The sequence below is a fragment of the Watersipora subatra genome, chromosome 6 (genome assembly GCF_963576615.1).
Source record: "Watersipora subatra chromosome 6, tzWatSuba1.1, whole genome shotgun sequence".
NCBI classification, from domain to species: Eukaryota; Metazoa; Bryozoa; class Gymnolaemata; order Cheilostomatida; family Watersiporidae; genus Watersipora; species Watersipora subatra.
This window is the reverse complement of record NC_088713.1, coordinates 13,328,048-13,353,486: the sequence shown is the minus strand read 5'-3', so window position 1 is coordinate 13,353,486 and position 25,439 is coordinate 13,328,048. Positions and strand designations below refer to the sequence as shown.

At 32.5% G+C, this 25,439-nt stretch overlaps 1 protein-coding gene across 1 annotated transcript in view; it reads right to left on the bottom strand.

The window, feature by feature from the left end:
- Positions 1 to 14,496: 14,496 nt before the first annotated feature.
- The window catches only part of LOC137398051 (leucine-rich repeat protein lrrA-like), a 35,060-nt gene continuing 24,117 nt past the window's right edge, over positions 14,497 to 25,439 (bottom strand). Inside the window, exons 8-11 of the mRNA XM_068084151.1 lie at positions 22,410 to 22,514; positions 21,306 to 21,446; positions 17,013 to 17,155; positions 14,497 to 14,591 (exon numbers count right to left, since the gene is read on the bottom strand). Coding sequence (XP_067940252.1) covers positions 14,497 to 14,591; positions 17,013 to 17,155; positions 21,306 to 21,446; positions 22,410 to 22,514 — 484 coding nt within the window. The remainder of the gene's footprint in view (positions 14,592 to 17,012; positions 17,156 to 21,305; positions 21,447 to 22,409; positions 22,515 to 25,439) is intronic.

The following is a 25,439-nucleotide window of genomic DNA, read 5'->3' as shown; positions in this document are numbered from 1 at the left end:
CGCACACCACGTTTTCCGGTCTATATTTAGCTTACAACTGCGTGGCGATCATGCTATTCTACGGTAAACAATTTTTGCTGCATCCAGAGGTTTCACGAATATTCATTGCTTTGGTGGCCTTTGATAAGCCAATAACTTGTGGTAAGTAATGAGTTTTTTACATTTACTATATTGGTTGAATTTTACTTTGGTTCTTCGGTAAAACGCAATATTATTTTTTTTTCCCTACTGCTTCATTATTTGTCTTAGTGTGAGAGAGAGATTTTTCATCATACCCCGAAGAACAATGATTGCAAGGGTGGTAGATGTCATTCTTAGAAGGTCACCAATCATTCAGGGAGGTCTGGAAATTGAGGTTGAAGTGACCGCAGCTACTTACGAGAAGAATATATCTGTTTTAAAAGAGGAACAAAAACGCCTTTACGAGCAAAAATCTTTGGCCAACCGGCAGAACTTTGCAATAGTAAGCCACGAGGAGAGTTCTGATGATAACTTTCCTACTAGCCATGTAGTAGCGAGAGAATCGCCTTCAACACCTACCCAAGACAGTGACAGCGACCGAGCTGCTATTACCAAAATAACTAGTCAGAAAGCACCATTACACGCTAGTATTCACATATCAAGAGTACCAGTTTAATTTTATAGCTAGACAACCGCCATATGGACTAAACTGTTTATATTTACTCCATTCATCGTTTGTAGAATTTTATTTGTATTTGAAATATTTTATTTGTACACCCAAGTTTGTAATAAATTATAATACAGCTGTACATGAAATAAAATATATAATTTAATCATGTTTGCTACAGCGATATCAAGGAGTTGTTGCCGATGAAGGGGGTCTAGGTTGACTGGTTGCCTCTCTGCCAATATTCCTGCCTTGATGAATATTATTACTACTTGTCTCTAGTTTTCGTAGTCAACCTGCAGTAAACACAACAAAAGAAAAAATATTAACGAGTGTTGAGGAAGTACAAAAACAATAGCTGAAGTATTTGATGAAAGCGATCAGTTTTTAAACAAAAGAATTAACTAATGCAGTTGATTATGGAAAAACGTATCTGCACTGCGAATCAAATACATACCATAATGTCCAGATCAGAATCATTATCGTCCTTGACCTCGGTATTAAAGATTGATGAAGTTGATTCTAATGTGAAAAGACAAGGAGAGCTTTTTTTTGCTATGTTGAAGCCATGCCGAATAACTTTTAAAAACCTTGAATAATTTTATAAAGTTTGATGCAATGGCAATAAAGCTTGAAGCCTGGCGATGATTTTAAAGAAGTTTTGGAACTTGGCTACGTCTAGTACTTCTGCCTCGCGGCTGTTTTTGCGATGACGCCATTCTGCATATCTTGTGACAACCTCGAATAATTTTGTAAATAAATGTGATGCATTGCCAATGGTGTTAGCTCAAAGCTCAGGCAATGATTTTAAAAATGTTTTGGAACTCAATTACCTTCAGTATTTACATTAAAAACTAGGCTAGCGACTGGTTTTCAATTTGATGCACTAGTTATTTGGTCTTGTGATTAAAAATAGAACTAATTATTCACTGAATTTAATAATTCGCGGGATTGACTGTTCGCGAAACCGCGAATTTTTATGACCAGCGAATATTTTCATCCTGTAGGGTATTGCCTAGACACAATAATCCGTAATAATTAATCCTACTTTTTTACATTTTGGTGTCTGCGGCGTGTGACACATGGCATGTAGGATATGTGGTCTGTTTGTGGCGTGTGACACATGACATGCGGGATGTGAGTTCTAGTACGTGGGATGTGTGGTCTGATGTGTGGGGGTTGAGGTGGTCTGCATAAATGTTATGAGCCCCCATTTTTTTGGCCAATTTTATTGTGACTTCACAAGCATATGGTTCATGTTTTCCGTCAGGTCTTAACATGTTTTTAGATTTAGGACTCTGTCTGGTTCCTGAGAATCAAATTTTTAAATACCTACCGGTAGACAACCACATTAAAAAGGAACTTTATCCTCGCATTGCCTTATGCCTTATGTCTGATTTATGACCAATTCACTTCTCAAAGTATTGAAGTAACTCAGCTCCTGTCCTGAGAGTACATACCTGTTACCTTAAAAACTGCTACTAATATTTTTCATGAAGGAAAATAGAGCTTTAGTCACTAAGGCTACTAGCAGAACTACAGAGATAGCTGATTGGACTAGGCTGTGTTAGAAAGCTTGAGATATATGGGTCTTGGCTGATGACAGTGATGCGCCAGCAGCAAGGCTTTACAACTCCTGTCTATAAACACAAGTTGAGTGAGTGTTTGTGTTTTTGCCAAGGCGGGTTTCATCATGGTGGGTTTAGCAATGGTGGGTGTCCTCAACATGCTTTGGCAAACATAAGCATTTACATGTTTTATATATAAAAATATAAAAAAGGGCACGTCAAAAAGGTTAACAAGAGAGTATAGCGGGCATGCTAGTCATTTCAGTAGATATGTTTGAATGTGTAGAATCTAGTTGATCTTAATGATCGACAGTTTCAGATTTAAGTTCGATTGCTGACAGATACATTTTTAATTCTAAATTCAAGCGCAGGCAATAAAAACTATAACAGAGGTCATTAGTCACAATCATGTCACCATAAAAAGAGGGCAACGCCAACATATAAACAAATGCATAAATAATATTATAGTTACTTTACTGAACATTACTGGTGGCATAGTTAATTTAAAAGAAAATGAAGACGTCGCAACCCAAACTTCCATTTAACTGTTAACAAACTACACGAGGAGGCTGAGCATACTAAAATTTAAAGAAATCGTATGACTGCTAAGTTATGGAACAAGTTCAACGTTGTTCATTATTAGCCATTGTGAAAACAAGACCCAAAACCGATGAATGACAAAAGCTTAGCCGTTGAAAAATTGCAGTTCAGTAAAATATAATTAATTAAATTTACGAAATGCTGCGGTTTTTTATACTAATTTGCTACAAAGCTTGAAAACTCAAAACCTAAACTGGAGAAAATGAGCGATAGTTAGAAGTTGATACAGGTTCAAATTACAAAAGCATATTTTATTTTTAGCTGACTGAAGATAACTGATCTACTCAAAAACCACAGTTAAAAAGTAACCTACTCAGATTCCCCCATAAAGTGGAAGATGCTAGAGAGAATTTGAAACATAAACTATTTTGTGACAAGTCAACGAGCCTATGTTATAATTAGGGCAAACTTATGTCAATAAAGTCAATTTTTTTACATGTTTAGGTCACTTTAAAACACAGAAATCCCACATATGAGCACCCTAGGTACATTAATAGGCAAGCTATAAGGTCAATAAATTGTCAATTTTTAGCTTTTAGGTCAATTTTTATTTTTTTGGTCATTTTTTATATTTTTGAGTCAATTTTCATTCTTTATGCATACTGGGAATTCAGATTTTGCCCTTACTAAAGTATTTTGTTAATTCACTTCCCTAATGGAAATTTAGTGTGTTTTTTCCTTGTGCTTTTTTTGTTAAATAGGCCTATGGGATGAGTCAGCATGGCAAGTTAAAATCTGTGCAAGCCACTGGTTGAAAATTATAGCATGCGCTGCCCAATTATATGACTAGTCAGTTTCACACTAGCAAAGATGCCAAAAACTAGGCAATCAGGAAGGTTCTTCAGATTATACGAGAGTTTTCTACCGAGTTCACCAAGACACCAGGCAATGAGCTGTATTGTAAACTATGCAGTTGTGTGGTAAATTCTTCTAAACGATTTTTGGTGGAAAGCCATAAAAAACTGCCAAGCATAAGAACCAAGTGGAACAGCCAAACCAGTCAATGCAAAAGTTCCTACCAGCAGCATGCAATGCATCTAATATGTAGTTACATGTATTAATGTTATTTTTTCAAACTACACTTGCACAGCTCGATTTGTTAATTTATTAGAAAACTATGTATCTTAAGTTTAAAGTCAAAAAAGTCAATTTCCCAAAACAATGAGGTCAATTTTTCTAATTTTGAGGTCAGTAAAAAATTTGCCCTAGTTATAATTCATGATCTACAAAAATGAGGCGCTTTAAATCTACCAGCCTGCAATAAATAAAAAGACACACACTAGCTGTATTAATTTAACTCCAGTAATAACAATTTTAAATAATCAATATACATGATTGCATAAACGCTATTTGATTACAAGCTAAAAGACAAAAATGTTAGAAAGACCATTTCAGGTAATGCAAAGTGATGCAACTATTAAAAAACCCAAAAAGAACTTAAACACGAATTGATGGTTGAATTTAACAGACACTTCGCATAGTTTCAAAGTATTCTTAACAAGTTTTAAAATTTTTGCTGCAGAATCTGCTCATAGCAGCTCACAATTGTTGCTCATTTGGCCCGGAAGCTTCCATATCGGGTCATCTTAATACCATGGTTTTACCATCTTAAGTATTTAAAAGATATCCATCCTAATAGCAACTCATTTCAAAACCATAAATATTAGTAGTTAAGATTTGCTGAAGAAAGTTCTGTCTGCTCATTTTCTGTATATTTGAGTAGTTGATTCCGTTTTCCTATTTGCTTATTAAATCTCTAGTTTCTCATTTTTAGTTCCTTATTTATTAAGGTGCTAAAATTTAGTTGTGCGGCATTTGGCATTTGCTGACGTTATGCAACAAAAAATATTATTTTATTGATATAGTTTGTTAAAAATGTTTGATCACACCAACCTAAAAATTGACTGTCATGAAATGAGATTTTATCAGAATTTAACAGACCGTATCTGCATTTTTCTACCATTTGCAATTGTTTTTGATGTTTGATGTTTTCATGTCTGACTACAAGGATATCTTAGTATTAACATCATTAAATTGTTTTTTGCTTAAACTGCTCAGATCAAGCAAAACTGCAATTATGATGCGTATATTTGCTAAACAATTGTCGGTATAGGGGTTCTGAGTGATGCAACTTAAATGCAATAGCTATAAACTATAGCTAATGTTATAGTTTATAGCTATAAACTATAGCATTAGCTACAGCAATGATAGCAACTAATGCAGTAAATTTGCACACATTTTTCTTCTCAACATTTTCAAGGGGGATCAAGTTTTGTTCATATTAGTTTTGAAACATATTGACAGCCTGAGGCCCCCAAACATCAAAAACAATGGCAAATGATAGAAACAAAATAAGAATTTTGATAAAACCTGCTAAAATTTTGTGCAAGCTCAATTTTAAGTAGCAATGTCAAAGAAGTAAGAAACTTGTTAAATTTTTACAAGTTGATTGAAATAATCAGAAAACTTTAGTCCTGTGGTTGAACATGACTTATTATGTTTAATGACTGTTGAAGGGCCATGACCTTATTCTTAAAATCACCAAAGCTATTATTTTTTGTTGAAAATATTTTTAAATGCTTTATGTCAATGGTGGGCTGTTCTAATGGGCGCAAAAAAAGTGCAGTTGTTTTACAAAAAAATGTTTTCCAACATTCATGAGACACAGTAAGATAGGATTTGTGTTTGGCTAGCTAATCTTTCAAAACACTATTTTGCTGGTGCATTATTTAGTAATTTTGCATGTTATTTGTGTTTGTATTTATATGTGTAGAGAGATAGTATTTTAGTTAATAACCATCACTTCTACATTGAAATACTTCGCTCCACTCATTTATTTTTCCTTGCTAGGACTGAAATCATGGAGCTCCCAGATAACACCAGTTATGTTGCTCGCAAATAAAATTTGACCAGCAAAAAATAGTTTTTTTATCCATTCACATGTCTGATTTCAGTATAAAGAAAACCCTAAAATTTGGAAATGATTGCCCGGCATAAATCAATGGTTTTTAAACAAAAAAGTAATAATGAGACAACTATTAAGACAAAATAGATACATTGAAAACCAAAACCTGATACAAAAATAAAATATCAAACAAGAATCAAACAAATAAGCACACAGCCAACGTTTTGTCAAATAACACAAACACTTATGTAAAAAAAGCATGGTAATGATGCCTGAAATGGATCATGATACAGGTTTAACATATATCATAATTCACTACAGATTTCAAAACACATAGAAATAAGTTTAAAAAAGAGAGTTCTTGACGTTGCCTATCTTTACCAATAACCAAGTTTACAACTTTTTAGGTAACTTCTTTGTCACAACGAAAAAAAATTTCTAAAGGATTTATCATCCTATTTCTGATCTTTTTCATCAAAATATAAACATAACATAAAAGTGTGACAACGTCAACTGAGCACATTTTCATGACATATATAGTGTAAAGCTATGGTACAAATTAGTTGATATATGAAAACTCACTTTTTCAGGAAATTGAAGCACTTTCTTTTTTTGCATTTCCCATTTGTGGAGTCACCGCTGCATATTTTAGTAAACATTTATATTTAGCGGGTTTCCATGCTTCAAATGAATTCAGATTTTGATCTGCAGACAAGTTTTCTCTCTAGAGTTTCAACCACTCAACTTTGACCATCAATGTACTCCTTGAAACAGAGCTTGGTGAAATACATGTAAGCTCGCCCACGAGTCACGGTCACTCTTTAATTTATTCTATGTACCCTTGTCACACTAACTCAGTAAGAATAACCGGTCAGAATTTAGTCTTAAATTTTTCTTATTGTTGACTTTTGCATTAAAAACAATAACTGAATATACTACTCACTTCACAATGATTATTTTTAAGGTCTCATGAATGATACTATACTTTCTATACTAAAAGAGTTGATCCTAGAAACTGGTCAGCACCAGTACAGCAGAAATCTGTATAATTGGGAGATTCAGTTATGTAATGAATAAAAAGAAGATAAAATAAATAATAAAAAAACATTATCTTCATAGTGGTAGAATCAACTTTTCTTTGGAAATATATTGGCAGTGTAGTTAGAATATGCCCACATTGTAGTGTGATAAAATGCTCTGAGTTTTTTCATCTCTAATGGGAGAGCTTAAGAGGGATTTTACATATAATGATTCTAATTATCAACTAGAATTGACCTACAGTGAATGTTCCTCTGACACCCATTAGCAGTATCAATGCAAATGCTGAAAACGAAATGGCCCAAATCATTTCGAATTTTTCCCTTTGCTATGGTTTAAAGAATAAAAACACTTGATCAGCAAAAGCAGGTTGAGAGTTTTTTATACAGCGCCACGGTCTTGTCCACTAGAGCAGGAGCAGTTGTCGGGAAGTAGCCTTCTTTACCCCATCAATGCTTTTTCAATGATTCAAACTACTGAGCTATAAATTGTATTCCAGCACACTAACCACCAAACCAAAGCTGCTGTAGTAAAGTATTTGTTTAACTTGCGACAGTCATGTTGGCCAATCAAATTAACTTTCCCTAGAATAGCCGAGACAGGCTGCCTTCTTAGAGTGAAAAACAAAATTAATCCGTAATGGCTAAACCCTGCAAACTATTGATATTAAACTGTGTTCAAATGTCAGGCTGCAAGTACTGATAAAAAGTGACTAAGAGTGCATGTATCAGATATATTTTGGAAAAAAACTTTCACTGCTGGCAGCAGAGGTTTAGTGTACTGGTCAGGACCAGGTCATGATGGCCAGAGTTATGTTTTTTCATAAACTGCTTAAGTAGCTTTCTTTTTAATATATACCTTAGACATGGCAGCTGCAATCAAAGTGTCATAATTCTTGAAATCTCAAATATTATTCATCGATGTGTAATTATAATTTATAAATTCATGAATTGCAGGTAGTGTTTTAGTGTTTTGTGTTTTAGCCATTTTTACAAATAGCTCATAATGTGCAAAAACACTTTTATAAATTTTGATTTGAGTTATATTTCAAATTTTTAGTTGTACAGCAAAATTTGTTAGTGTTTATTAGTAAGTTGAAATGTCCTGTTATAAACTTTCATTACTTCATATTAAGGGAGTAAAATGTAAAAAAAACTTAATAAGTACTAAAAAGGCACAAGCTGTTCCTTTTAATGATACTGATCTTACCAAAAAAGGGCATAGTTATTATGAAGGCAGTGAGTACAAACATGTAAGGCTGGTTAGGTTTTAAACTTAACTATCAGCAATTGGTAGCAAACAATGGAAACTTGCTAGCACAGGCAAAAAACCACTGACCTGAGAAAATAAATATTTTGGAAAGTTTTCTGCTCTCCATCTCTGCTTTAAATAATATATTATTCTTACTTGAGAAAAGCCTTAATTCACAATTTCAGCTAGTTTATGCCATGCTAACTTATTTTTACTGCTCTTTTCTAATGAAATAAAACAAACAAAACAAATGTTCTAAAATAAAAATGGTGGGGATTCTAGCATATAAGGCAAGTTAAAAGCGCAAAAACACACTAAGCTAAGGATTCCAGCTTACAAGTGCCTTACTCTGGTTTCCCTCAAATGAAATTACATTAAACTAACTTAATCCCAACAACTACAACTCAAGTCATGCTGGTCATTCAGCAGTAGCCTGATATAATTAGTATTTTTACTTCATTGCTATAACCATGCTACCACAACTTTAGGCTGTTTTTAGTCATATGTGATGACACTAATATTATTGCTCGTAAATTTATTACTGCTAAAAATAAATAATCACCATCTACAGTTCCACTGTGGTAGATCGTGGGCCATTACTCTGTAATTCTTGTAAATATTTCTATATTTATATATCTTGCATGTTGTTTTGCTCTTTTTAATATACTGGTAACAACTTGTTTGTTATACTATATCGCTATTATGTTTTGCCTTGGTTTATGTTTTATTGCCGTTATAATGCATTATAACCATGTCAACGCATTATTGATCTTATTTATTGCCAATTTTAGTCAGTTTTTTTTTACTCGGTTCCATTGTCCAAAACAGGTAAATAATTGTATATTGCTGGAGCGCACTTGATAAGGGAGCAGAGCAGTGGTCGCAAGCTCTTCCATTAATGGATTTTCTTTCCCAAATGAAGGCTAATGCAAACTATACTTATTATCACTTCTTTATGCAACATTCTAGATTATGCCTAAAAAAGTCTAGCAAATTTCTTCACGCCATCCCTCAATAAACAATCATCAGAAGTCCATTCATCTACAAATGGCGGAACCTCAATAACTGTAAAGGGTCCATCATGTTTGGTAATTGTGAGGTAGAAAATGCAATAAAAGAGGAAGTTTTGGCGAGGTAAACAAAAGCTCATCATTGTATGTAAAAACAGTTCTAGTTGGCCATCATAAACAGATGATTGTTTCCTTCTGCGTAAGTGGAGTTTACAAGAACTGTAATAAGCTTCTACTGGCTATGCTTAAACATCATGCCAACCTGCATTACACAGCTGCTGATACACAATGAATTATCTCTCTTACGCAACATCTTGTCATGGTAGAGAGGTACAGCAGGTTGCAGTTTTTATGATCAGCTTGTATGCAGATTGTTTTCGCATAACTAATGCAAATTTAGTGCGGTTTTTTCAAGGTTGGCTTTCGTGCAAGTGGGATGTATGGTCAAAAATCTGCAGTAAATATTTTCATATTTTGGTAACGTGGGTGTTTGACAAACAATACAAAGTTATTTTTGTTAGCAATCATATGTCAGTTAGTGTTTGGTGGTAATTATAGTTGTATACCAAGATGTATGTAAATTATTTGCGTTCATAGTCTTTACTTGGTATAAAAGAGTTGATGAATAATATAATTTTTTTTATCGTAAATTATATTTATTGATAAATTCTTCAAATTTTTGCTTCCATTAATTATGTTTTTGCTGGTCTATATACTTCAACCACATAATTGATTTTACACGTAAAACTGTTTACATACTTCAAGTTGAAAAGTTGTTAGAACTTTGCTTTCTGTAAGGCAGAGTGTAAATAAGTTGATGAATTTCGATTAGTGTAATTTTCTCAAGACATATTAAAAACACACAACTTCATCTGCATACTAAAAGTTAACGAACATTCGGCAATTTTTGTCTGTGATTATGCAAAGATATTATTTGTATCACACAGTTTTATCGTATTGCAGCATCCTTTCATCTAACAAACAACCACAACCTTCGATATCATCTCCTAAAGCCTGGTTCCCATATACGTCGCAAAGCACCAGCGACAGCATCGCAGGCTATTAGTGGTGAAATGGGAACCTAGGCGCCGGTTACCGCCGAGGACCGTCAGTAAGTTGCTGACGGCACTGCAATAGTTTAGCGCTGTTCAAGTTTTGCAAAAGGCCGCAGGCAAAATCTCCCCAAATTGCACTGTACGAGTGAAGGTCACCATTATAGAAACGGTATGGCGAGCAAACATTTTGTTTGAGTTTAGCGATGGAGCTTATACGCGAACATATGCCACCGAGCCTAACACCGCAAACATTTTGCTGCGCAAGTTATTGCCTGAGTCTTACAATTGATATAGGAACCAGGCTTCACATAACTACTAAAACTAAGCAAATTTTGGGAAAGCATAGCTAAAATATTACTATAGCAAACATATTTTGGGAAAGCAATTGTTTGATGATCAACTACCATGCTATTTTTTTGTTAGCAATCATAATGTTGTTATCATTCAATTGGATGTGAGTTAGTACTTGGTATTAATTACATATTTATACATAGATGTCTGAAAGTTATTTGTATCTATGATCTTTTCTTGTTTTACGATTCTTGATTGAAAATAGAGTATTTTTATCTACGTACTACAAGTTAAACAACATTTAGAAATCATTATCTGCCCTTACGCCAAGACAACATGTGTATCACACAGTGTGATCATATTGCAGCATAATTTCACCTAGGATAGCAGTCACAACTTTTAAGCAGTACCCTTTCACCTAGCAAACAGCTGCAATCTAAAACATTGTCCCCGTAGATAACTACTATGGCAGAACAAAGTTCATTTACTATAATGAAAATTGCATTTGTCTCAATTTATCTGTTGAAAACCACTTTTGTTTTTTTGTTCGTTTAAGTGCCTCTCTTTTTTGTAACATGCAAAACATTTCTTCAGGTAAACAGACACAAAACAAATTGATGAATTTTGCTTAGTTAATAATTTATAACTTATAAGTTTATGTCACTCAAGTTCATCCCTTACAAACCAGAAACTGAAAGTCATCCAAGAAATAATTTTTGGATAACAGGATTTCTTAAACACAAAATTGAAAAAGAGTAACTGAATAAGATATAAAAGTATGTATAGTCAACACATTTTATCTATATTTACAACATTCATTCTAAAGGTGTGACGATCACTAGATTAATACAGGCTTTATTTGATCAAGAGTTAACATCGGATGAGTCAGCAAAAGTTTAGTGTCTTTAGGAGAGGCAGTACCTTAACTTTTCACTTTGTCACTTCTTTGTGCTTTTGTTCTAAAACAGCAAAAAATAGATTAAAATAGTTAGAGTTTATGGATGGTAAAGTAAAGAGAAAAATTCCAAATAAAAAACTATCGAAATTGAATTGTGAGCTAGTTTGAGAATATTTCTAAAATAGTATATACCTATTTATATACTGTTACATATTTTCCCATTTTGGTTAGATTTCACTTAACCTATTGTAAAAGCCAGGAATAGACAAGTCCAATGTCACAAAACAAGCTACATGTAATTTACTTTGAGAAACTGACCAATTCCTATTTATCAATGAATAACTGCTGATAACACTAATTATCGCAGCGAGAAAATCTATAATAATTAAAACTCAGTGTATATGAAGTCCAGACCCTGAATGGATGATACTTAGTACAGAACTTTGTTAATATAAAGTTTTTTAAATTGTACAGCATCAATTGATGAATCTACTTATGCATACAAATGAAAAGTTATATATACCCAAATTAGTGTATGAATGTACATATTAATATATGTCTATTTTTGTATTGAAAAATTAAACATATATAAATACATGTACATCCATTGTAAAACCTTTAGCTGAATGCTACGGCGCTCTATTTTTCAACATTTTCTTATAATAGTTGCGATTAATTGGAAGCAGCGTTCAAATAGAGGCTTGCGGTGTATTTTTTATATGTCTCGTGACAATTTTCGAAAGATAAATTTAGCCCCATTACAGGTGATGCTAATTTTGCCTATATTTTGCTCACATTTTTCTAGGGGAGCGATATTAAACTTTTTGGATGCAATAAAACTTCAAAATTATCTCTAATTTGTCAAAGATGTCTTACTAAATGTGTATAAAGAAATTAAGAACTATTTCTATGCGTTGTTAAATATTGCCTGCAATTGACCCGCGATGATATTATAGCCTATGTCCTTCTTTGCAATTGGTTGGCTTTTCCAAATTTCATTTCGTTCCAAATTTGAAAAATATTTTTATTTTTTCACAACCAAACGAGCGGAGTGAATGTTTGAGAGTTTTATGATAAATGCATGTGCACACAACTCACGGGAAGTATTCATCAACAACATTGCAAACCCTTGTACCGAAATCTCATCAACAAATTTAACTCTTTTTCTGTGGAGTCGTTTAAATATAATATTGATACAAAACATGTATAAACCTATTTAAATATTTTACCAAGTCTTTGAAAAGTGTCGACAGTATCTTAAAACTTACCCATCTGAACGGATTATACACCAATAGACAGATTTATTTGACCGAAAATCGTTATTAAAACTTGCTAAGCCTTACTTTTATCAAAATTAAGACCGGCAATTGAAACGCCGAGCGACAGAGAATAAAACCATTAAGTCGTGTGCATTTCACGAAAAAATAACGTGCACAATTCACCAGTCAACAGCATTTTCGAATTGCCGAAGGTTTCAGTAATTAATGTAGAAGTACTGAAATATAATCGCTTCTTTTTTGCCGATTTCAAAGTAACTGACATTTTAGACCCTTTAGGGTACTTTAGTATTCTAACTAATGCCCAACGCAGTGAAAGTAAAGGAAATGACAATGAAATTTTTTTCTAACAATTGTTATGAGATTATTACAATATTTAATTATGAATTTGGATGACTATTGAAGTGTTATAGTCACACTAACAACATCGATGATGGGCAATATGTTACTGTTATTATTTTTTCTATATAATTTTGTTAAATAAATTTTCTAAAAATCTATGTAAATATCACAACTTCTTGACATTGTTAGCTATGACGTCTAGAAATGTAAACAGAATTGTGCATTGGTTTTCTATTATTACTGTATTACTATATTAATAATATTAGCTATTCTAATGATATCAGTGCATTTTACTTCTAATACTGCATTTCTCCTATTGCAGGAGGAAAGATATAAACATATAATCATTTCATTATTGCTGCTTGTTGTACATAATAACACCCACACCCAGTACATTACAGCTACCATTGCAGTTATCCTATTGCACTGCAGTGCCCTTTGACTGCTAATATTGCATTTCTCAACCATCCCTTAATTTTTCCAGTATCACTTTGATCGTGGGCTGTATGACCAGGGAATTTTTAGGGTATCTATATTTAACGAATTTGTATACAAGCTCATTGCACTCATTGATACGTTTTCTGCAGTTTGGAGCCAAAACTAACTTTTTTACATGTATGTGCCATAAAAGGGTTTTTTTTATGTATCGATCCATTGTAATCCGTGTTGAGATAGCCGCAAAAATGCTGTTACGTGTAAATAAAATGCTAGAAATCTGTGTATTTATAAGTTATATAATGATAATTTATCAATTGATACAAATAATATATATTCATGAACAAGTGACATGAACAAACCATACCAATATCACATGGAAAAACAAAAGGTAAAGTTTGTAAAACCAAGATGTGACCATCGTTTGATCGAAAAGCTGCGTTCTGATTGTGGCTTCCGATGAAATGAATATCTTTTAGTTTCCCAATACTTTCCACAGTATTTTGTGGCTTCAAATCTGCTTTTGCACTGCTGCACTAGTCGATATTTGCGTTCAAACCATTTTGACAGAGCAAAACTTTCACGCGTGGCATTTAGCCCAAGTGCCACACATAAAAGTTGGCTCGTTAAACGTAACTTTTGGCCCTAAACTTGTAAACTGTTTAACATGCATGTTTGTCATAATATTAAAACCGTGTTAAGCAGTGAGCTACAAGTAGCTTAAGAAAGTTAGAAATTATTTCTATGATGTTGCTTTCAAAATTCACCTAACACCACAAATTTAAACTGCTTTTTAGATGTACGTGTACTTCGAAATGTCAAAACCATGTTAAACAATAAATTAGTATTAGTGTGAGGCCGTTATTGATTATTTCTATTTCTGTTGTTTTCAAAGTTTTAACCAAAAAAAACAAAAGCTTTGAAGTTGAACAAAGAGATAATTGAATGTTATTAATGTAAACAATTCATTAACAATACGATTTTGTGTACATTTTTCCACAGATCACCTGATATTATAAGTTCACAAAGAGCAAAGATAGTCCAAGCGTCGGTCAAATAGATGTGGTGTTCAAATAGAGGCTGTCGCTTTATTTTCAAACCATATCTCATAGTGGCATTCATTTACAGGTGGAGTTCAATTGAAGGTTTTGCGGTATATTATAAATATAGAATCTTGTGCATGTATTTTGTCATAAATTTAGTCACCTTTTGTAGAAGTTGGCTTTTTTACCAGATCTCCTTCTCCGGTGTGAAGTTCGTGTAAAGTAGGCCGATCTTCGCTGGAATGAGGCACTATCAACAGACATACCAAAATATATACATGTACAGAAATAAGCAAATATAAATACATAGGTATCATACATAAATAATATTGTGCATATATTTTTGGATAAGACTCAGTCACCTTTTCTAGAAGTATGCTTTTCTAGCAGCTCTGCTTTTTCAAAGTTAGGTTGAGATAAAGTAGTTACCGGCTTGCTCCACAGTTCCTCTAGAAATAGAGGTGCATCAAGCCAATGTTTACAAGGTTATGTTTAATACAATACTTTTGCTCAAAATATAGCTGACGACATATTGGAGACTACATAAGAATTCAGGTTATGCGGTTAAACTCGTAATAATTAGCCTCTACAAACAGAAAATGTGCAAACCAACATATTAGCTGCTTTTTTTAAATGGGATATTTCACCGAAAATATTGGTAGCAAATAATATAAAAAAATAATTAGTAAATTAAACTCATGATATATAGAAATCTATGTTTCATGATAAAAGCAGTCTAGATGAAGAAACTGATTTAGACTGTCCTATATAAACAAATCTTTTGGATTAAACACATTATACAGAACTTCGATCATTACCACTTTTTGTGATATATATTTTTATATAGACTTGCACACTCACATACCAAAACACGCACACGCACACGCACACGCACACACACACACGCACAGACCCATACGTACACGGATATGCATGCACGCATACACACGCACTCATCTAGACCAACACATGCGTACAGACACGCACAAGCAACTTGGTTTTTTATATAGATATGAGCCTCCTTATTTGGATATATATCTGGCATTATACACATATATTTAGTTATATTTGGATAGTTATACTTAACCTTATATATACAGTTATATATATATATATATTTATATATATATATACATATATTTTTTATATATACATACAGTATATATATTATACATACAGTATATATATATAGTTATTTATACATATCTGTATATATATATTTATGAAAGTATGTCCGTATGTATGCATTCCGGCTATTGCTTTCAAGTTCTTAGAATAAAGAATCCGTACTTAAAGAAATTGGATATACGAGCTTACCATTTGCAAATCCAATGTCCTACCCAATAGGCCACAGATAATGAGTCGATAACTTGCCGATATAAGTCGCTTTATGAGAGCACATATCCAATAGTTTTGCATACCAGACAGGACGATTGTATAGGTAATTTCTTGTCATTAGCCAGTTTACTAAAATTACTATTGGCAATCTGATAGGTTAATAGGAAGTGGCAGGCAACTTTCATTACTGCTAATTGTTTATAAGCTGATTTTTAATACTTTGACCTTGCCGGGTAGCTCAGCTAGCTCAGCTTGCTATATTTTAATTGACACACAAAAACCAATGCACTCGAAAGACAACATTGATGTTTTTGTTAATATTATTTTCTGTTTAGTGAAACCAGATCCGATAGAAAAACTTTATTGTTTCTGCGGTTTGACTAAAACACCAAACTCCATTCTTTAAGATATACTATATAGTAATTCAAAATAACATATAGCAATCAGAATTATTTGAGCCCCCACTATTGATAACTATCACTTGAGAAAGAACCAAAATTTTAAATTTTTGAAAACTCTAATATTGTGTTATAAATTTGGAGTTAAAGGAAAGCTAACTCTGGCTCACTATTTTAACAAAAGAATGAGCCACCATCGCAATCCTATTGTGAAAACTTTGGACTTGATGTGCGAAATCCATTGTTCGTGATGTATGTTTTCGTAGAAGTGCTAAGGCCAGCTGTTATTAAGACTGTCCTACAGTATGAAAAACGTGGGAGAGTAAAGGTAGGGAATGTTTTTTTTATTTTTCCAGCAGCTACAACATCTCAAAAAGACCAGGAAAGGCCAATCCATCTAACATGAAATATTGCAAGCACACTCAGTCTGTTGAAACCATACATTTATGATTAGATTAGGTAATGGTAAACATTGAACGCAGTCAAATCTAAAGCTTTGCATTTAATCAATATTCCTTTTTAACTTTTAAGCAACATCTATGGGGGTGAAGACTTGAAGCAATGTGCAGTAGCAGTGAAATTACAGTAAAAGGCGCTAGAAGTACCATAAGCGTCAGCTAATCCACATTATCAAACTTTTACTAATTTACGGCTGCAGCAAACCTGAAGGTTCTATGGTTGTTCAAGGTACATTCAAATTATATATGAGTTGTTGGTTTTAGAGTATTATGGAATTTAATGCTCGATAGACAGCAGAGAACCATTTGCATTAGGAGCACAGTTGCATGATCAGTAAATTCCTAGAATGCATTGTAATTGTAATACACTGCAAAATTACTGGATACTGTACAGTATTGATGCAGTGAACTTACAATGTGTAACAAATTTGTCTGATAGAGCAGCTAAAAGTGGCTGATAAGGAGGCTGAGCAATACCTCTGGTGGTGCTGTGTTTTGAAAAGTCAGAATCCCTGATGTCAATAGAAGTATGTCTTGGCAAACTCCTGAGAACTGAGGGATACTCTTCAAAGTAGTTTTTTCTCAGCCGAAGTTTTCTCAGTTTCTTCAGCCTTTTAAAACTACAAACAAATGTTTCATCCTTACTTTAGTCTTGGTATGTATACTCTTAATATTTTAGTAAGACCATCCCTTTTAGCAAGTTCTGTGGGCTAGTTTGACCAGTAAAATGGGATATCAAAATATATTATATTAATTAAACTAGCATGTTATAATTAGTTGGATTAGTCCATTAAAACCTTTTTATCCTATAAAAGTTGTTAGTTTTTTGTATTGTATTTTAACTTTGTCTGCTCAGTGTCGATGGCTTGCAGCTAAGCTTTGACTTCATTTGATTTGACAAATGACCCTGACATATGGATATTTTATGTAGTAAACTGGAAAAATTTTTTCAAAAAACTAAAGACCTGTGGTGAATATTTAAAAGGAACTCAAACGTTTTACAAACCACACACAGCAGAGTTTAAAACAATATGATCTACAAGAAAGCAGATGGGAAAAAAATTAAATGACATTCCCAATATTGATATAATAGTTTTTATATGAAACAAACTACTTGCATTAAAATATATTTTTATGGATAGTAAATGTGGCTTCAAAAAATATTTTCATGGGATGTACAGTTTGATATAAATGGCTATGAGTTATATTACTCATCTTGTTGCGTTTGTAGTGCCTATTCTCAATTTAAAAAAAAGAAAAACTATTCACACGTCTAGGTGTTGAGATAGTTATTGGCATTGACACAATTTTTTAAGTGTTGTAAAAACCAAGCATAATTCAGTTTTATTAAAGGAAGAAGAAACATGCATAATTGGTGTTGCGTGCATGAATAGTTTAGTAACAATAAAAGTTGGTAGTGATGGTAAGAAATATAAACAAATCTAGAGATGGGCATTTTTAATTTTATGATAATTATAACGACAACATTTGTTGATTAAAGGAAATTGGGGTGAAAATCTTTTGCAAATTTTATGTTTATTGCAAAAAATGATTTTCTGTAAACTGATACAAATATTGAGAAAAAAAGAGTCACTCAGTTTGGTTTGTAAAAAGAATTAAAAATGAAAACAGCTGAAGAGAACTACACCAAAGTAGCTCCGACTACAGAAATCTTATCTATGAACATTAGCAAATAATTCACTTTATCAAAAGCTTTGCATGTATTATCATCAATAATACCTTGACTGTCTAGTACACTGTGAGAGGTTATCAGGTGTGCCGATAAAGATGTAGGATCTGCGTTATGGTTCTAGGATGTGGTTATCACTAAATTTATTTGTGCTAGGTAATGTGCTATCACTGTAAAACCTGTATTGGAACAATACCTTTATTTGAAGGCCACCTCTATTTGATCACCACTATAGGAAATTGGTTAAAAAGTAAAATTCCACCTTGTATTTGAAGGCAACTTTTATTTGAAGGCCACATATATTTGAGCAACACTGACATTCAGCTAATTGGTAAAAAAGATGCCTAACTAGGCATGTTGTACTAGAAGAGCAGTGAGATTTTGCACTATTAAACTCATTGAATTGCATCAAACACAGGAATAAACGCACCTGGATCATGGTGCCAAGCGATTAGGTCTACTACATTGAGTCCTGGGCACTCAATTAAACTGCTCTTACCTATAAGTTGTGTGTTAAACATCTTCTAGGCACCACAAGAGAGCATCTATAAACTTTGGCAGACATGTCAAGGACGTACCAACCCATATACCCAAATCATCAAGTCGATCAAGGAATGTGTGTTGACCATGGCTCTAGATGACTCTGAGTATAACACTATTTATTGTTTCAGGTCAGACGGTGCTAAATAGTTTTTCATATGTCTGAAAATATCAGACTGAGTTAAAAAAGGAAATACTCCAAACAAAACATTAGATAAAGTTAATAATTATGTCAATTGGGTCACTTTCAACATTTCAAAGCATTATTACAGTGCACCCTTAGGATACGATTATCCTGATATACGATTTTGTCACCTTACAAAGTGAAACGGAACGATTTTTACCTCACCATACAAATCCTATTTAATCATACGAATATAACAACACTTTTTCAGAAGTTCACATTTTGCGGCTGTTGTGCTTATTACCTATGTTAAAACTACAAAGACACCACGATCCTGCTTGTTAAAAAAAATCACACAACACCTAAAAGAAACACGATGACCGATTGTTCACAATTAGGCTTTTCCCGATGTTTTGTGCGTGTGTGTGTGCATGCATGTGTATGTGCTTAGTAAGATAAACTTATTTATAGTGAATTTCAAAGTTCATGTTATATGTATGTCTGTCTTGGAAGTAAGAACTGTCAACGGTACGCCCTTTGCCACATATTGCAATTTAAAATTTCATTGCCGATCATAACCAATAAATACACTAAATACAACAACGCAACTGTGGATAACTACAATTACTAAAGTTAACATGCTTTTTTGTAGCTAATTTTTAATATGTACACCACTTATATAAATTTTTGACAATTTTTACCAGAGGATGTTGGCATTATATAATTATTACAGTTTCTTTACCCCCACATACAATTTTTCACAATAAGATGCCAACACTGAAACCGATCAAAATCATATCTTGAGGGTGAATTGTACTTTGAGTAAAACAATTCACGAGTACATTTATTGATTATTTCCATGGTACCACTTTCAACATTTTAAGAAAAGCCGTGAATCTTTTCGAATATTAAAACATACTTCGATACGCTATAGCATTGGCTGAAATTCCATAATGCGGCATTCCCAAAGAGTATTTTCATTCTTCACCACAAAGCGTCTACTTTTCAGATCAGGTTTTAAATCACATCATAGATAAATCTGAAGACATTTGATATGTTTTATATTTTGGTGACTGAATCAGAGTGCAGTTCCAATGATTGTGATCATCGATCTTTTCAGGTACACCGCCACTAAAACCGTGGCAACACTACAGCAATGAAAAATAACTAACTGTCATTGATGCAACCATGCTGTTATTATTATTATTATTATTATTATCATTTGTGGACATTTTTATACTGATAACTTTCTATTAAGAGTTCATAAAAACCAAACATAATGAATGTCAAAGTGGTGGTCAATTAGTGGTTGCCTTTGATTGAACGATGACATTGTATTTTTCAACCTTTTTCTCATAGTGGTATTCTATTAGATAGAGTGTATAAATAAAAATAACATTCAAATACAGGTTTTACATCAGTTTATATTCAGGTTTTATATCAGTGAATCTTTAAACGTTTGTTTACAGATTCAAAAAAAGTTTACTGAAAAACTTGTTTGCTAAAAACTAAAAACATTAGTTATTTTTTAGTTTACTTTGGCTTTTTATTTAAATTTGCTTCATAGGATCAAAATTATATTCTAATTCATTTATATAGTTCATTAGCATCATATTGCCTATTTTAATGATATTAGAATAGGCAATACAATACAATACAGTCTAACAAGACAATTTAGTTACTGTTACAACATGAACTCTTTTGATAGATTTTAAATGGGCAGAAGTGTTAACTATAACAGGAAAATTATTATTTCATTAGTTCATGGTAAGATTTTACTTTTCTGGTAAAGTGATTTGCATTCAGAACAAAGCTACCTAGAAATACAGCGAAAATATCAGCTTGAAAAAATGCATACCTTTTACATGTCACAAGCTGCAACCCATTTAACAAAGCAGTTCCTCTTTGAAAATCAGTCTTTTGAATGACCTTTTATATTGCTGTAGATGACCACTTGATAAATATTCGGTTTCATAAACCAAATTGAATAATTTGAGCACTCAATTATTTTCGGTCATTAAAACTTTGACAGTTAGATTTAAAATTAGGAAAGTCAAATCTAGTGTATTCTCCTAACATAGACATGCTTTCTTCAAAATAAAGAAAACGATACATCAACAAAGCTTTAACTACCTTAAAATTGAAGTTAAATATTTGAAGTGATTGGTATTCAAAACGATACAAAACTTTCTAAAAATGCCATGCGAAAAATTGTTTGCAAAACTATGTTGGCCAATAGCACCCCAATGTCTATTACAGTTTTAGTTCATTAATGGAAAAATAAATCTTTTTTAAAGCAAAATTGTTGTGAATGGAAAACTGATAAATTTGATTTTAAAATTTGATTTAATAAATGTAGGCAACCAAAAACCTTTTCCAAAATATTTATATCAATGAATAAGGTTTTTAGACTGACCCGCTTGGTAATTTAGCCAGCTGGCAGGAACCCAAGTCAAGATACTCCAGTGAATCAAGCTTGACTATTTCATCAAGAGTCTCAGGATTTAAAGGATTGCCCCATAAGGCTAAGTCTCTCAGCTTGATCAACGATGAAAGTCTGCAACAGAGAGCTCCAGCAACTTATTTTTACAACAAATAAATCACCCTAAATAACAATATATGCGAGACTCTACATCTAAGAACAGTATGATAGAACATTTTTGGTGTAGCCTGAGAATGTAATAACCTATCATGGTACCATCTCTATTAAAAATAGATGTGAGATGCTAACGTTTTAAAAAATATCGTTGCTTACCTCATTAAATTTCCTTTTCATTTGAAGTAGTATCTATATTCATTAGCAAGGCATTCAGTGAAAATGATTCTCTATGTCATTCATTTATTCTACAATTTTGCTTAAAAAAATCCGTGACTGATAAATAGCCATGTCACCTAGAATAAATGTTTAGATGAGAGGAAACAAGCCTTTACCATTGATAACACTATGTTGCTAAGGTTGTTATTACGCATCTATGAATAATCTTACTGTCAATCATATAACACCAGCAGACGGTAGTACAACCTTTAATGAAGCATTTTCAGTGAATTCGAGTTACATGCATAATCTCATTTCAACAAAGGTAAACAAATGTTATTGAAAACTTGAAAATGATTGTGATTGAGATACTTAACTTTAATGAATTAATCACTGTTACCTGCACGCTAAAGGTACACACAACCATGTGCCGACACAAGAAATAAAAATTTATTGAAATTAACTAGTTTGGCTCAAGTGAATGTTAGATGAAGATAAACAGCTTGTGAGTAATTAAAGTATTTGTGAAGTGTCAGAAGTTTCATTTAGAGATTATAACATTATTACTTGTATTTGTACTATTATCATTAGGGCAATAGAAAAATAGCACAAAAGTAGTTAACTCTAATTTCTTACTAAGTCCATTTGATGTTCATTAAACAGTGTCTCAAAAAATTGAATAATAGAACCTTGCTAAGGTGTTCGATTGAGTGTATATAGATACTGACCTAAATGGAAGTTTTTTTCAGGTCACAAGACCCCAACATGAGCTTCTCCAGTGACACGAGCTTTTCTATACCGACAAGTGAATCAGAATCCAGTTTATTCAAGTTTAAATCCAGTTCTTTCAGATTGGTCAGTGAATCAAAGCTGTAACCAATATACATAGGCTACCATAATATCTGTAACAATAGCCAATCAGGCAAAAGTAATACATGTAACGATCTGACATTCTACTTTCTTAGATTGGTGAAAGGATCGATTCCGTAACAAACAGTCGTAAATATCCACCATATTGCTCGTATTATTCAATAAGAATAAAGTATTTGATGTTTGTTTATAGCTTTAGGTGACACCAACTTGTCAGTGTGTAAAATGATACAGTTTATTGCAACTTATATTCAACTCTGAAATATTGTTCTGTGAATTACATCTGAAACATAACATGACTTATTTATCAAATGTGGTTATACCTCCCATTAAAATTTTTAATCACACAGATTAAAACCTAAATCTGTAGATTATAGCATATTTTGTAAATTTCTAAAATTGTCAGTGAATTATCATGCTGCTGTTATTTTATTCTCACACTGAATGTCAGCAGTTGTGAGCTGTCTCGTCAGTTCATACTCATTTTAGATCTTTCTACAATAATCAAATTAAATTGTCAATTGAAACACAAAATATTAACTTCTGAATGTGCAGTTTTAACAATATTAAAACCAATTATGAGCAGTATGTAAGTAAAAAATAACACAATTACATGATTTCATCACCTAGAAGAACTACTTTATCAATATTACTCGACAAGCTATGAAGTCAGTTGATTCATAAAAAAACAAGAGAAATTGTCCATGAAAGCTAATATGACAAAGTTTTATTACTCTAATAATGCATCAAAAGTTAGTAAATGTTGTAAATTATTATGGAAATGTAATCAGACGCAATATCGTGAATGTTTTCATTAGTTGTAACAATTACGCTACTTAATTAAAAGATAATGTATTACGGGAAAAGTATTTTACTGCATGTTTTGTGAAAATGATAGGGTTGTCGGCATTTGTTTTCAATTAGCTTCACTTAAACCAATTAAATGTTTAATAATATATTATGCTAGTGATTTGAGGGATCAAAGAGCAGGTTTTACTGAAAAATAAATTTTTTGTTTCACACAAACAAAAACTCATGGCGCAGCCTCAACACATATTTTTGAAAAAGGAAGGTTTATAAATTAAAGAGCAGCCCAACCATCTGATTCAAAATGCATTTCACAGTCACAAAGCATTTATTAATACAGCTGTCATATAAAATTGTTTATTACATCTCATCACCTAAGCATTACTGTTTATCACATATTCAAGTATGACTTGACTGAAAACTTAAAAAATATCTCAGCTTGAATCCAGCCACAACTAATCATTGATTGGACCTTTTTCATACTTCTTTGAGAAATTGGTCCCTACAACTGACGACTGATAAAATATTATGTAGCAGGAAATTGAAGTATATATGCAACAGAATAAAGTTCTCAAACATGGTTATGCTCACTTGTTGAAGTTTGGGAATTTTATTAACTAAAAATTCCCTTGTTATACAGCCCATGACCAAAGTGATATTGGAACAAAAAAAATGGTACTGATGGTTGAGAAATGCAATATTAGCAGTCAAATGGCACTGCAGTGCAATCGGATAACTGTAATGGTAGCTGTAATGTTCTGGGTGTTATTATGTACAACAAACAGCAATAATGAAAGGAAAATATTATATATTTATATTTCTCCCTCGCAATAACATAAATTCAATATAAGAAGTAAAATGCACTGATATTATTAGAATAACAAATATTAATAACATAGCAATACAGTAATAATAGAAAACCAATGCACAATTTTGTTTACAGTTCAAAACGTCATAGCTAACAACATCAGGAATTTGTGATACTGTGTTTATATAGATTTTTAGAAAATCTATTTAACAAAAGCATTTAGAAAAAAACAATAACAATAACATAATAATAACATAATATACTTCGATCTTGTAAGTTTGAATGCTTATTCTTCTAATTAAATCTTATAAAATCGAAAAGTTATTCATATAATTAAACCTTATAAAATTGAATAATTATTCTTATAATTAAATATTGTAATAATCTCATGAGAATTGTTAGAAAAAATATCATCGTCATTTCCTTTACTTACACTGCGTTGGACATCAGTTAGAATACCAAAGTACTCATGAGTGTCTAAAATGTCAGTTACTTTGAAATCGGAAAAAAAATAAACGATTACTTTTCAGCACTTTTACGTTAATTACAGAAACCTTCGGCTATTGGACAATGCTTAAGGCTGGTGAAATGTGCAAGTTTTTTTGTCATATGCGCACGACTTAATGGTTCTATTCTCTGTTGCTCGGCATTTTGTTTGCCTGTCTGGATTTTGATGAAAAAAAGCTTGTCAAGTTTTAATAATGTTTTAAGGCCAAATTACTCTGTCTATTCATGTATAATCCGATCAGATGGGTAAAGTCTAGGATTTTGCGGTTCAGTTTCTGAAAAGATAAGTTGCTGAGTAAATTGATTTCTTGACTTGAAATTGGATTTGTGTCCATATCCACCTCTGATAAACATGAAGAACCTGTTGGTCTCCTGTGATGTTTGAAAAATGTTGCAGAAATTGTTCGCACTATTTGGTGGGAAATAAGGGTCGCCTGGTCAGATTATGACTAAATGATTGGGCCAAGCTGAAACGAAACTGTAGAGTAGCGAGTATCTATATTCGTTAAGGGTTTTTTGGTAGGACCCAAAGTTTTTGTCATCAACTACTGCTTCAAGTCATTTTATATTGAGTCTTTTATTGACTTTTCATTTCAGGTGATAACAACACTTGTCAAAACAATAACTACATATAGTTCAATATGTCCTCAAAATCAGGGGTTCCCACCTATGACCGTGTTCTTGATGACTGTGATCGACTGTTTGATTTTGCGCTTTTAAGAGCTTGTAATAAAATTTCTATTTATTTTGAACCTGCAACCCAGCAGAGTAAAATATGGTGAATTTTTCTTTGCCCAAACAAC